Source organism: Pocillopora verrucosa, chromosome 1 (assembly GCF_036669915.1).
Source record: "Pocillopora verrucosa isolate sample1 chromosome 1, ASM3666991v2, whole genome shotgun sequence".
Classification (NCBI taxonomy): Eukaryota; Metazoa; Cnidaria; class Anthozoa; order Scleractinia; family Pocilloporidae; genus Pocillopora; species Pocillopora verrucosa.
In genome coordinates, this window is record NC_089312.1 from 24,956,489 (window position 1) to 24,970,587 (window position 14,099).

Genomic DNA, 14,099 nt, shown 5'->3' on the forward strand with positions numbered 1-14,099 from the left:
AGTTGAAAAAATGATCCAACCCCAACCCCCCAAAAAAATAAAACAAAACAAAACAAACTAGGAAAAGAAAATTGTGCAAAGCCCAAATTTTAGAGCCATATTTGTGACAATTTCATTAAGCCCACATATTCAATATAAAATTCTCATTCAGACTTTATTCATCTGTTTCTTTTTCATGTACAACTTCATGATAACATGATACAGTTAATTCAGACAAAGTGATGAGTTAGAAAATCCAGCTTAATAAAACAAAAGTTGTATTCTATGATAATTTCTGCCGTTCCAGTGTGCAGCTCAGTTACATTTAGACACCAAGCATGCAGTGTTGTTGGATTTTTTAAGAACACATAAGAAACAAGAAAAACACCACCTGCAGTTTTCCTCATCTTTCTTCTCCTGTCCTAAAACTCACTAAAATTACAACACAATGCAAAGCATGCATTTCTCTTCTCAAGTGCTCTGCTCAGGGGGATAAAAGTCAGGGTCAAGCCATGGAAGTTTTAATGGAACAACACAGTTTTGATTCTTTCTGACCTTAATGGTTTGCATAAATTTAACTGATAACCTCATTCACTAAAGTAAAAATTAACTTTCTTTAATCACTGTAAACAATGAAGTCTTTACAAAACTACAGATTGGACCTGGATATTGAGCACAACTTTCATACCCAACATTCTACGAACTCACATATTAATGAGCAATGCTAAATAATGTACTCAGAAATTCAAAAATGTGATTCCATGAAAAAATAATTAAACTCCAAACTATCCACACAGATGTAACTGGAAATATTTCCCACAACAAGGTCAAAATTAAAGATAATAAATACCAGATTCTGGACATTAGCCACACAGCACATTATTTTATACAAACATCTAAATAAGATCATGTATTTAATCATCTTGCAAAGTTTAGCTTGGCCTTGCACTTCTACTTAGAAAAGATCATACAAAGAAATTACAGCAATAAGTCCCTTTGAGGTAGATAATCATCTCTGACTATGAACCATAATTTCAGATTACCAGACTGAGTGTCATTTTTGCAATGAAAAGAGTTGCACATTCAACAAATGCAAGTTCTATCAGCATACACATCAGTGTGAGGAATATTATTTTACTAATAATTTTTCTTTCAATTTCCACCAACTCTCTTGGTTAGTGTTACTTGTAAACCATTTATAGGTCTAACCTAAAAGTAGTCCCTACACAATCTCTTTAGGGGTCTTGTTTAAAACCTTCAGTGGGTACAAAATTACTTTGTCCTCTTAACTTTACCAAAACATAGCAATAATTTTATATTTATGCTGACATCCATACAAATGTCTGCTTTACTTTCTAGTTCGTAAATAAACATTAAAATAACATAGTGGGATCAAAATAAATTATCATAATTTATCCATTTTCACTCCTCCTTTTCTTCTCTCAATTTCTTTTCTGCATAAATGTTCTCAGTGAAAGGTCTGAAAAAAAAATCATTTTATGTCTCATCAATGAAAACTAGGCCTTGAAGTCAATCACAATGTATATCTGTGTGTGTGTGAGAGGGGAGGGGGAGGGGGGACGGGGAAAGAAAAAGGGGGTTGGTCTGGAAACCAAGTTGAAGCTCTGCGCTTCCACCCATATCAAGTTTACCAATGGACCAAACTATGACTCACTCCCAGACCATACAGTTAAATTACAAGTTAAATTTAAATATGTAATCTGGATGTTGAGTTACACCACCAATTCACTGTTAGATTTGTGTCTACTGACAAACGGACATACCCCTCAAATAATAAAGCTATCTTGTAACAAATGGCAACTAGCGTAGTTAAGAGTACACCTGCTGGGCTGCACTGTCTATCAAAAAACAGAAGAAAACATTTAATAATCTTTCACATGTTAAAACAAATCAAAGTAAAATTTATCCCAACATCAAAATAACAAATATTAAGGTAAAGGTGAAAAAAAGATGTATCAGAGAAAACCTAATGTTACACACATCTACAAAATCAGAACTGCTTTCTTTAATTAAAAAAAAGTTGAAATTGCTGAATTCATTTGGAATAGGAAAAAGTGACCAGTGAATGGTGTAATCACCATGCAAAACTTTGGCCAACTTATCAGAGGGTGATATCAAGAAGTAAGAGCAAAATCTCTCCACTACTCCTTAAGGATCTGAATAGGAGTTAGAGGCTTGATTAAGATAAGGTGCTAAGAGTTACAGGATTAATAACATAGTCATGAAGAGGGAGTCCACCCAATTGAGTGAATCAAGAAATTAATATTGTGATTGGTTTTCCAGGATATCAGTATTTATGTCTATACAATTTTTACCTTAATGAATATCCCAAGAAGTTCAAAGTTGATCCCCAGTACATTGGGTTGTTCATGACATTGAATGGAAAATGTGTGACTTTCTTGTTCAACAAAAGACCAAAATAATCCCCTGCAAAGAAATAAATTTGTACATTTAACAAAAATTGCAAAAGATACAAAGTTCTTCTCAATTCCTTTTGGGGTAAATTTTTTCAGAAATAAATTATTCAATATGATGCTTATCTACAGAAGGCACAAAACACTGTTGGTAGGAGAACTTAACCAGTACCTCTGAGGTAAAAGTTAGGCCATGCAAAATCTTAGGCTACTATTTGCGCATTAAGAGTGAGATTTGCTATAATGCAAACTGATATTTAATAAGTACCTCTTACAAATGGGGTTCAAGGTCCTTATTTTAAGATACAGCCCAAACCATACATTTAAATCAGAGCAGAAAAATTGAGGTTTCTGTAACTTAAGGTGTGGACTGTGAAACAAGTTTACATTCATAGCAAGATATTTATCATATCTCTGGAATCAAAAAGAGGGAGAAGATTTTGAATTTAGCAGGCCATACACTGGAGTACAGTTCACTATGTACATTGATCAATTATAGTGCACATACTGTACTGACTAGGAGATATAATTAAATCACTAGAACAGATCATAGAAATCTAATAACTGAACCTAGAAATGTTCCTACAATCCCCAGTGACCATGTACTGCTAAGGACAAGAACTGTTCCAACCACGATAAGAAGAGTGCCACAAACACGAACATTCTCAGTGCACATGGCTAATGCAATAGGCTGGCCAGAGATGGCCTCTTCAAATCTGTAAAACACCATTCAAAGTCACCTTAAACAGTTTCCTAGATTTCCGTTTTCAATCAAAACTATGATTATCATTTTTCCCATACAGTAAAAATATCTCAAAAACTACAAATTACAAACTCATACAAAACAGCTAAGTAACCATAACAGTACTTTAAAGTTACTCATTTGAACAAGGAAGCTTTGCAGTGTAAAATGGCTAGTAATCCAAGGTCTGTACATTGAAATTAATGACAGCATGATTAGAGAGATGATTACCGGTAATCTCTAAATAATCCCAAAAGACAAATAACAACAGCAAGTGCGTAGCAGCCTCTCTCAGCTGAACCAAACCAATGTGTGATTGCATGCGTTCTGTATTCCCACCGTGCTACCTGCATGTGAATTAAGCACAGAGAAGTTGAAAATTGTCACATCTGAGCAAAAACACTCTTTTCAAATTTAACTTGAAGGTATCAGGATTAAAATGGGTACTCTCTTGTTGGCACAGATAAATGATTACTTTCAAAATTCATCTTAAAAGTACATGTAATCAAAAGCAAGCAATTTCTGATAATAAAATTTCACAAATTTGAGATAAGATTTCATTTTCTTTCAAATTTAGGTGATTTCAAGTATTGATCCATCAGTAAATTTTGCCGATTTTGTTAACTCTGAAAGTATTACACAAATATTGAATAGTTTTCAGTGTCACAAGATATTGAATACTCATAGCTGTCACTAAGTGCTAAAAAGTGAGGAAAAGCAATGAAAGATAAAGAGTATTCTAACATTATGTCAGGGCTGCTACAAGACAAGCCAAGCAATTATTGATACCAATGGGTATCTATAGCACTTGCCCAAAGAGAAGCAAAAACAAACTCACAACATTCCAGAAGAAAGGATTAAACATAATGCAAAAAGCTGCAAACCAAAGATTTGAGTTTCTCCAGAAAATTGGAAAATCAGTGGCTGCTTCAGCAAGTGGCTTAACCATCTGAAAGAAAAAAAAAGGGCAATTAAAAATTTGCACAGCATAACTGGCTGACTGAGTCCAGAAATAAAGGATACACTATAAAATTGATCTGTCTATTAAGTAGTGAACAGCCTTTAATTAAAATACCATGCTGTTACCTAAACTTGAGTCTATACTTTAACCCTTTACTCCCAAGATCTGATTGTTAATTCTCCCCTGTAACTGCTAGATATTTCCTTGTCAATAAGTTACAAGAATTTGATGTTAGATCAAGATAATGACTTTTGCCTTATTCATATTGCTGGATGGTGCATGGATATTGTAGAGAGAAGTTACTTGTTAATCACATCTGGGAGTGAAAGGGTTTGCAGGTAATTCAATGTTAACAACTGAGTTGAAAACTTAAATTGGCCACCGTAAAGAGTTAAAAGGCTAAAGTTTCGAGCGTTAGCCCTCCCAATCGCTCTGATGAAGGGCTAATGCTTGAAATGTCACCCTTTTAACTATTTACAATGGCCAATTTATGTTATCAACTCAGTTGATGAGACTAAATTACCCTGAAATAATTTAAGTTGTGTTTGATGATAACTCTGACTATAGCAGGAGTGCAAACTTGCACAGAGGACTGAAATAATCTAAGTAGTGTTACACTATATCGTGGACCATAGACATTCTTTCTGCTTTGTTAAGGTTACTGTAAACAAAATACGGTGCCTTCTGGAAAAATTTTCAAGTGCAAGCTACTTTTAAAGAAACCATAGAAAACTAGATATCACTGTAAAGCTTATAAGATGTAGATTCTGAAATAACAAAATTGTTCACAGTTTTTGTTTTGGTTAGTGTGTGCAAACTTTTGCACACAACACTGACAGTGTTTGGTTTACTGAATTTCCAGCCTCCATGTTACCACAGACCTCAAAACAAAATGGACAGTATCATTCAGCAGATAATAACCCAACAAAGTGCGAGTCTTTTTTTGATATTCCTAATGGTTCCTGAGAAAATCTATTTTGAAGTAGGGCATATATTACCATACTCCTGGACATTACGAAAGGAATAATTCACATTTAGTTAAAGCCTCAAACAGTTTGGTGCATTAATATCTGACAAACGTTCTGGAAAATGTTCATAAAAATCCAACAAATCTACGTACCCTATTAATTTGTTTAAGTAGAGGTACCTTGCATAAAAACAAACCTCAAGTTTTTGGCCTCCAAACAAGTTCACAATTTTTGCTCCTCAATCAAGTAAGTGTTAAAGTGAGGATGCCACCTACCAATGAAATGCAAGATTGAACTACCTAGCAAGTCTCATGACAAAGACCTCCATTGAAATTCAAGGGATGGTGATATTGCAAACAAGGAACACAAATTAAACAAAATCCAAAATTCATCAGGAAAAGAAGAAGGAAAAGTGGGCAAAGCAAGCAAGGGAAAAAAACTTAATTTCAATTTCTTTTGTTTGCAACTATCTCTCTTTGGCCGTTTGATGAAGACTCTTATTTCTCAATATTCTACGAAATGTGCTTGAAATTCCCTTTTGTTGTGCAGCACAAGACAGTTTGTAAACAAAATACGGAAAATCAAGATCCCAGATGAAAGCCTGCAGCAAATGTTAATACTCTGCTGGAGGCCTTTCCAATTATGACACCTTTCACTCCTTGGTACAGGTTCCCCTAAAACAATCTTTCAGCAGTATCTCTTTTCAGGACTTCACAAAATTTTTTTTAAAGCAAATTAAACTTAACTACTTTGTCAACTAAAGAGTGACAAAATTTGGAAAATTTTGACCACATTTTGTTGTCAGTAACCTTACGAGCTCATATTAACCCTTCAACTCTCATGATCTGATTGTTTATCCTCTCCTCTAATGGCCACGCATTTCCTTGTAAAGTATCTCTAGAATTTGGTGTTAGATCAAGATAACAACTTCTGCTTGATAAGTTTAAGTATTGTCATTAGCTGCTTGCTGGATAATGTATGAATATTATAGGATAAAGTTATGTTTTAATCACCTAGTCCCTCAAGGCTCGCTTCTTGGCCCCCGGCTCTACACCATATATGTTAATGATCTCCCTGACCACATCGACTCGGGAGATCTATACATGTATGCAGATGACACTACAGTTTACTGTATTGGACCAAATGTTGACCAGGTTATGTTGTCACTAAATAAATCATTGGAGCAAGTTCTCCTGTGGAGCATTAAGAATCAGCTAACCATCCACCCAATTAAAACTGAAGCAATGATACTAAGTAAAACCTCTTTTGTTGGGCCTATACCTCCCCTCCACTTTAACACTGGCCATATCGACCTGGTTAATTACACCACTTGTCTTGGAGTTAAAATTGACAATAAGCTGACATGGTCTGTGCACATTGACTCAGTGAAGAAATCTTTTACGCAGAAGGTTGGAGCGTTGAAGAGAATGAGAATCCTTCCGAAGAAGGTTCTCGAGGAAATATACTTTAAAACAATTATCCCCAGTGTAACGTATGGAATTTCGGTATGGGGAAATTGTTCTCCTTCCGCACTGAACTCTCTAAACCATATTCATGCAAGAGCAGCTCGTATTGTGAATAACCTCGACTCAACGATGGCAGATGACACATGTCTCATGAAATCCGACTGGCTGCCCATCTCTTACTTCTATAAAAAATCTGTACTGTTTCTCTTGCACAAAGTATATTTTGGAACAACGACCCAGTCGATATGTGAACTGTTTTCTAAAAGAGTTTCTTCTAGATCTTCTCGTGTTCCTAACCAATTTAATGTCATTAGATTTAGATCAGAGACCGGCAGGAACTCCCTACGATACAGAGGTCCTGTTATTTGGAATTTTGTAAATAGATTAGTTAAAGTACCTGAAAGTTTTTATTCTTTTAAACAAATTTTACGTAAACATGTTAAGACTATTGACAATTTTTCATTTGAGAAAGAGGCAACAGTAGTTGCCAACAGAAAGGACCATTTCATTTACTTTTAGATTTATATGTTAGTCTTAGTGAACACCATTTTATTTGTATATAGTAGTTCTAAGTTATTATTGCAATTTTTATATATATGTAATTCTTAATATTTAGTATAGTAGGTCCACATCAGCCCTTTGGCTGCCTTTCACACAACCTACTTATCAAATAAAGAATGTATGTATGTATGTATGTACCTCTTGGAGTTAAAGTGTTAAAGATACAGATATTACCTCAGGAATTAACTCTGGGAAGAAGTTTATGACCTAAACTCAGGATTATAAGCTTCTGCTCAGGGGAAATAATGGTGTATAAAGCCCTGAATAAATAATTGTAGTCTTCATAGTCTATTCTCATTAACGCTTTACACCCCAACATCAGTGTGCATATGATTCTCCACACTTCCCCTATACATTTCTTAACCCTTTCCACCCTAACATCAGTATGCATATTCTCCATACTGTTCCCTATACATTTCTAAAGGTGTGGATGAGGAGAATTTGTTTCATAATCCAGAGCTTCTCTAGTTGGTGACCATTCCCTTTATTTGGGGGTGATATTGTAAGGAGAAATTAGATGCTAATCACTCTTAGGGGTTAAAGGGTTAAGGTTCTGAAAAGGAGAATGTGTTTAACAATCAACAGCTTCTTTTTTTGTTGATCATTTCCCTTATTCTCATGACCTTAATGTTTTAATCAGGGGTGATCTTGTAAGGAGAAAATAGATGCCAGTCACTGTTAGGGGTTAAAGGGTTAACACAATGATTTGAACTAAGGATTAGTTAAACAAAGCTTAGGTTGAGAATGTTTTGAAAAACAAGCTTCTTAAATGACTACACGTAACACTGGAGATTACAGTGGAGACTACAAGAATTAAATAACTCAGAGCCGTCCAGTGCCATTTAGAGGATAACTAACCTTGGTAAGATTCAAATTGTAGAAGATTTCGCAACACGAGAGTGAACTATCAGCCATAAGCAGAAAACACAGTTATCGACAGGCCTTCTACGGACTCGTCACAAGTTCCTCTCTGCTTTTCCTCTAGAAGCCTGATTGGCCAAGTGGGAGCTGACTTTGAGTTATATGGCGGCTGCAAACGATTGTTGAAATTTGCCTTAGATGCAAGGGTGTCTGGAGGCTTCTTCGGCTATCAATTCGAGCACTTAGATTCGACTATACTAAAAGGAACAGATGCATAACTCAGCTCCCGGGAAAGTACAGGAAATTGCATCCAATTGTGTGAAAGTCCGGTGCCATGAAATTTTACGCGATAATTTTTCTCTTCGTTCATTGGTTCAAATTGATCACGTGGTTAAAAACACTGTCTGAAACACTCACTGTGCACGTGTCTTGAGCCAGGGCTGCTTTCAAATGTGTTGTGTGACCAAGAAGAAAGCAACTTCTACCATTAGTGACGGTCACTAGTTTTATTACGCGTTTTAGCTTGTGGCAAGAAGGGCGATTTTCGGAAAGCCTCTGAGGATATCATTTTTAGGGGAAAATGAACCGAATATGGGCAGTTGTTCCACACTTGGGGCATTGACGAATTAAGCAATCCTCATTGCGTGACTGCGACGGAATGCCCACTGTTGTACGTAGGGTTTTAACAAGACCAAAAATCCAATGCAACTTACCAATTTATATCTGCGAAAAAACCTGGTTTATTCAAATTTTATTCTTCGGAGTATCAAGACATAAGCTATCTGTTCATTCTTTCTTGAAGATGAACAATTGTCTTAACAATACGAACAATAAAGCGCAAATGTATCGGACGGCGAGCAAATCTTTTGACCCAGCTTAGTCCGTCACGGAAGAGAAAAGGAATCAGGTAAAAATCAACTGTTACCATCTGAATTAGCTTTTGGCAGTTTAATTTTGACTTATGTTAGAGATTTTCTACCATTTTCTCCTTAATTTCTATTGCCCCATCCCCTCCCCTCTCCTTCCCTTTGACCATCACTCACCCCCTTAGTACAAATTTCTCTCTCGCCCCAGCCTTCTGCTGCCTCACGAAAAGAAAAGACTAGAAAGCTCGCTCGCTAAAATTGCACTTGCCGTGCAGGCTAAGATCAAGCGGAAGAAGCCAAGCTCGTTCCTAGATCTCTCTTCGTCCTACCTCTTTTAGGGTTAAAAGTAGAGGGACTCTGGCTACGAGATTGGAAAGCATCGGAGGCAGCGAAAATCACGCAAGTCCTTAGCTGCCCATCTTCGCCGGCAAGTTATGCACGTACAATCCGGCAATCTTGGCGAGAATACTTAACCAACTTTTCGGCACCTGGCACTTGGTAAATGGCAATAGTACTGAGGCACTGCAATACAAAGTGGATCTGCCCTTTTACTATATCATCAGGGGACCAGTCTTTATTTATCGCCTTGGGGCCAAGGGGATTTGAGGGAAGGTACATGGTTTTGGGGGGCAACAGAGGGGGATCAGTCGCCCCCAACAGAGTATAAAGGGGGGGACTAGAGAGGGGGAATCATAAGAATAATACAGAGCCTTAGGCGGGGATCAGGTGAGATCCCTGGGTATACAACGAATTAAACACGTAGGCACATGGGATGGCAAGCTCTGTTATTCCAACACAGAAATCCAGAAATTTGAGAGAATACTAAACCAGCAAGTTGGCATCTTGCACTTGGTAAATTACAAGTTTACCCTGAAACTGTAGCACAAAGTGGGTTTACCCTTTCCTTAGGCCATGGGAGTCACTAAAACTGCGAGGAGCCTCTCTCCCCTCGAAGCAAATTTACCGTGAGTGAGCGTTAAACACTGTTTTCCTGGCATCTTTTCGACAATGGCGGGCCTTTTCAACAAAAATTTGGCCATTTTTATGTAGCCAGTTTAAAGCAATGTTAAAGAAAACAGTGGCGATAGCAAACTTATGATGAATAGTCTTTGCTTCAAGGCGGCAAGAGTCATCTCCACTGGCCACCGTTCGCCCCGCCGTTACTACTTGCATCAAAAGAATCTTACCAGTATCATCCCCCCCTCCCCCTCATGGGGAGGATTTGTCTTTTCTTCAGCCTTGTCGATGGTTCAGATTTGCCGCTAGTATAATAATTTTGAAATATCTCGCGTGTATTTTAAAGCTGTTGCCACCATTGTTCCAAAATGGCTTTAACGGCCATTTTTAATTATTTAACAAAACCTACTGTCATCAAAGTTAAGTTGATCCGCTTGTCTTGATTGACAAAAACAATTTTCTTTACATTGGGATAGCTCATCAGTGATACCCAATGACCCGTTCCAGTTAAGGCGTGGGAAAGTTTGAGATCTCGGTTCTACAACAGGTAACCTCATTTCGGCACTCTCCGTTCCCTGCTTAGCACACGTGTAATTAAACTGGTAAGAACCTGCTAAGTTCTCTAAACACCAAAAGGGTCCATCAAGAATTGGAATGTTTGTAAAGAAAGTCATCTGGTGGTTATATTTACTCGTACATGTGCATTGGTTATATGAGAGAGATTAAACTGAATAATTGAATTGTGTTATTTTAAGTTGCACCTGACGTGGTCTTGAGAAGTCAGTTGTTTATTACTGTTGAGCACAAATGTTTAGATTCCGTTATAATATATCTGAACCAGCTCGCTACCAGACTTGAAGGGCGAAGTTATGTTAATACGGAAACTGCGGACCAGTTTAGTTAACGTTTAGTTTGGTTTAGTTGTTGAGGTATCACTTTGTTTTGCTAAACCTTAGACAACCATCGGCTGAAAAAAAGTCAAATAATATGAAATTGGGCGAAGAGAGAATATTGCTATTCTTTTTATCTAGTTGACATAGTTGACATTGAGACTAATTCTCTGTTTTCTTCAGCCGTTAGCATAAACATCAATGATATAATACTGCATGATAGAAAATCTTGTTTTAAACCTCAAACCAGGGAGATCTGTCATACCTTTCAGACAATATTTAATATAAAAAACCAGTATGAAGGAATATGGTTCATGAAAGCAAGTAACCTTGCTCATTTAGCAGGTAACCTTTTGGCGCGCTCCTCACTATGCAAAACACACGCGTAGCTAGACTGAGAAATCAAGAACATGAAAAACTATTGACAATAAAGACAAATGAATTAAAATGTACATACGGCATGAAGGTCACTTGTTCTTTCAATGCACAAGGGCACGTGCGTCATCGGTATTTGTTTCGCAATTGAAAGTAAAATTAATAAGCGAATTATCTTTTGTAATTGCTGACCTGTTGGAGGCATCTGTCGCTTGAGTTGTCTATTTGTGTTGAACATTTTCTCACACTGTTTGAATCTTGTTTTTTAAGCATTCACACAAACATTTGAGAGTGGCTTTTCACATTGATCCTGTTTGATTAAGAACTCTTTCGTTTAGGAGGCCGACATCCTGTACAAAAACGCCTTTGAAGAGAAAAAACAGGGATTTCAGGTTATGGTAGAAATCCAAGAATAAACGAGGACCAACCAACTCAACTAAAAAGAAGAATAAACCTGAAAGTGGAAAGTCATGTTGGCTTATAACTCGATTATGTTCTCGCATCTTGTGCTGAGTGAATCACTTTTTTCACTTCGGTATCATTTAAGGCGAATAATAGAGCATCTATATTTGGCTGTTAACAATACATGAAGCTAAATCCCTTTGAGCGATTTATTTCTTGCTGAAATCTCCGCCTCTATGAGCTCACGTTTTCCAAGCAATAACCATAAGACATTATTTGTACAGACAAATCTGTGTATATTCAACTTGAAAACTATATAGCAAGTTTCTCCGTTTGTTTGCTCTTTGGATTAAATAAAGCCTAACGCTGCTCATTTCAAGTTCCCAGCACGCAGCACCAGCTGAATGCACGTGTGTCTTGAACTGGACGGTGGGCTGTTTCTAACGTCAATGTAATACCTGTTGATCACGCTCAAATGATCACATGTTCGAGAAAACTTGTTTTCCTTAGCTTATAACTGCGTAATGTTGCCGCCACTTTGTTGCAGGTACCCCCATCAACAATAAAATTACATGAAGCCGCGGTCAGTGTTTTTAGCGATCAGATAGGCATCCTATGAGATTAGAGACATAAAAAAGATTCATTTTCCTTTGGTATGGACTTTGTTTTCGACTCTGTATCAAAGTAATCTGCGTCGTAAATCAGAGAAAAAACCTGACGGTATTTTGCGAGTTCTATGAGTTTTTTAGCAACTCACTTGACTATTGTTTATTAGCTAATTTTCCAAATTCAAATGCAACACAGTCACCCATGTAAGTGTTATCACTGATGCGTATCAGAAATAAATTTCATTCACGCTTGAAATTAAAAGCCTAACTTTACATGTTAAATTCACCTACGACGCGCATTTTGAATGATATGTTGACAAATATTATTACTTCATAAAGTCAATTTCCTCTCTTTCTTTAAAATGCATACTGTTGTTGAAAGAAATGACCTACCATTTGATTTCTTCGCGCCAAAATACCTGAGCGAAAAAATTAAACTGAGAAGGAGTTAGGAAACTTGCAACGTGTCACCTTTGTTTTCCGAATTTGCCACAGTATATTTATTGATCAGAGCATAGAACTACTGCAGGTGGTTAAGAGATCGGTTTGAAAGCTCGATGTCCAAGAAGTCAGAACACACGATTAATCTTACGCGGCTTGCGCCTTGCATTTGATGTCTAGACAACTCTCCCTTCTTCGGTCAACCAATTTAAAGCAAACCGAAAAATATCAAGAACTACTGAATGCAAAATACGTTAGTTTGAGTACTAAGCTTAGAAAGTGACGGTTTGATTATCTCTATATGACCTTTAGACTAAAACATCCAGCATGGGATGTCACACAATTGTTCCGTGCGAAAACGAAATGTCAGTCTTCTTTAAAGAAACAAACAATGGAGGTTCATCGACCTACTTGTCAATGTTCAAATTGTCAAGCGCAATGTGATTTAATGTAAATATTTGAATAACTTTGTATGCACGATTGCAACAGCCAATAGTTGGGAAATCGTGATCATTTGCCCTCGCTTGACTTATGCTCTCGAGCCGGTACCAGTAGAAGTCGTTATTGGTGAAGTTTGAAGTTAACATCTCTCTAAGTGGCTAATTGAAGTAGAAACCGATGCAGGATTTTTCAAACGTTTCTTTAATTAACAGATTCAAAATTTCGCGCTTTCCAAGCAGAGTAATCCCAAATGGCCAATATAATCACATGCCTCATGTAACTAAATATAATGAACAATGGTTATTACAAAGAAAAAAAAACGTTTTGTCCGATTTCTTGTCTACAAAAGATATCGACCCACCGAAAAAAGAGCAGAGGCTGTTACATTTCCCTAATGTCCTTTAAATCATCCTTGGTTCTTTAAATTCCTTCTTTCCAGTTTCATCGTTTCGATAATCACATTTGCCTGTCTTACGAGTTCATCAATTCTTTCATTTAGCTAATTTGTACATTTTCTGCCGGCACTGAATTACTTTCGTGTGTCTATCTTTGTTCATTTTGTTCAAAGCATAAAACAGCTACCGTCTCCAATCCTGTTAACCAATTTCGATAACCACAACAAAGACTTATCATTAGCTGTTCTTAATTAATTCTCACGACAGACTTTCGGCGTCGCCATTTTCACATTAAGACGAGGAAATCGCGGACAAGAGGAACAGAAAAGACGCATGATCGCAATATTAAATACCAAGAACTTATTAACCTAGCAGCAAAGTGATGCCATAACATAGGTCGCTAAGTGCTTGAACAACAATCGATATCACGAAAACATGGGCTTCCACAAAATGGAAAAACTTATGGGTTTTATTTATTCCACAACTAAAAAGACTGAGCAATGCCGAACTGGCCGGATAAGATGGCCAATACTTGATAAACTTGGCAAAGTGTACCGCTATCTAATTGAACAAAAAATGCGTTCAAGTACTAACGGCGTTATATCGACATCGCTTAACAAGGACCTTAATTGGCAGATGCGTCGTTTTATTGACATGACCGAGATAAATCTCAGCTTGTTTAAGTTTTTTGGACTTTTAGATAGGACGCTGTTTTTTAGCGCTTTTGCTAATTACGGGAATTTGCAATTTG

The 14,099-nt window shown here is 36.9% G+C and overlaps 1 protein-coding gene across 2 annotated transcripts; it reads right to left on the reverse strand.

Moving 5' to 3' along the window:
• Nucleotides 1–128: 128 nt before the first annotated feature.
• LOC131796411 (phosphatidylethanolamine N-methyltransferase-like) lies at nt 129–8,287 on the reverse strand. Of its 2 annotated transcripts, XM_059113989.2 has the most exons (8): nt 7,971–8,287; nt 5,282–5,356; nt 3,995–4,105; nt 3,388–3,503; nt 2,985–3,130; nt 2,316–2,427; nt 1,764–1,838; nt 129–1,459 (listed from the first exon to the last, which is right to left on the reverse strand). In XM_059113989.2, the coding sequence occupies exons 3-8, from the start codon at nt 4,103–4,105 to the stop codon at nt 1,402–1,404; spliced, it is 618 nt and encodes a 205-aa protein (XP_058969972.2). In that variant the 5' UTR covers nt 5,282–5,356; nt 7,971–8,287; the 3' UTR covers nt 129–1,401. The 2 variants fall into 2 exon arrangements, with proteins under 2 accessions (XP_058969972.2, XP_058969971.2); XM_059113988.2 differs by lacking the exon at nt 5,282–5,356 and having other exon boundaries at nt 7,971–8,286.
• Nucleotides 8,288–14,099: the final 5,812 nt, after the last annotated feature.

Coding starts and splice junctions, on each gene's coding strand:
- LOC131796411 (XM_059113988.2), bottom strand. CDS start 8,027: ATGGCTGATAGTTCACTCTCGTGTTGCGAAATCTTCTACAATTTGAAT. Junction 4,106..7,970: donor ACAATTTGAATCTTACCAAG/GTTAGTTATCCT, acceptor TTTTTCTTTCAG/ATGGTTAAGCCACTTGCTGA. Junction 1,460..1,763: donor ATAGCTTTATTATTTGAGGG/GTATGTCCGTTT, acceptor TTTTTTTTTCAG/ACCTTTCACTGAGAACATTT.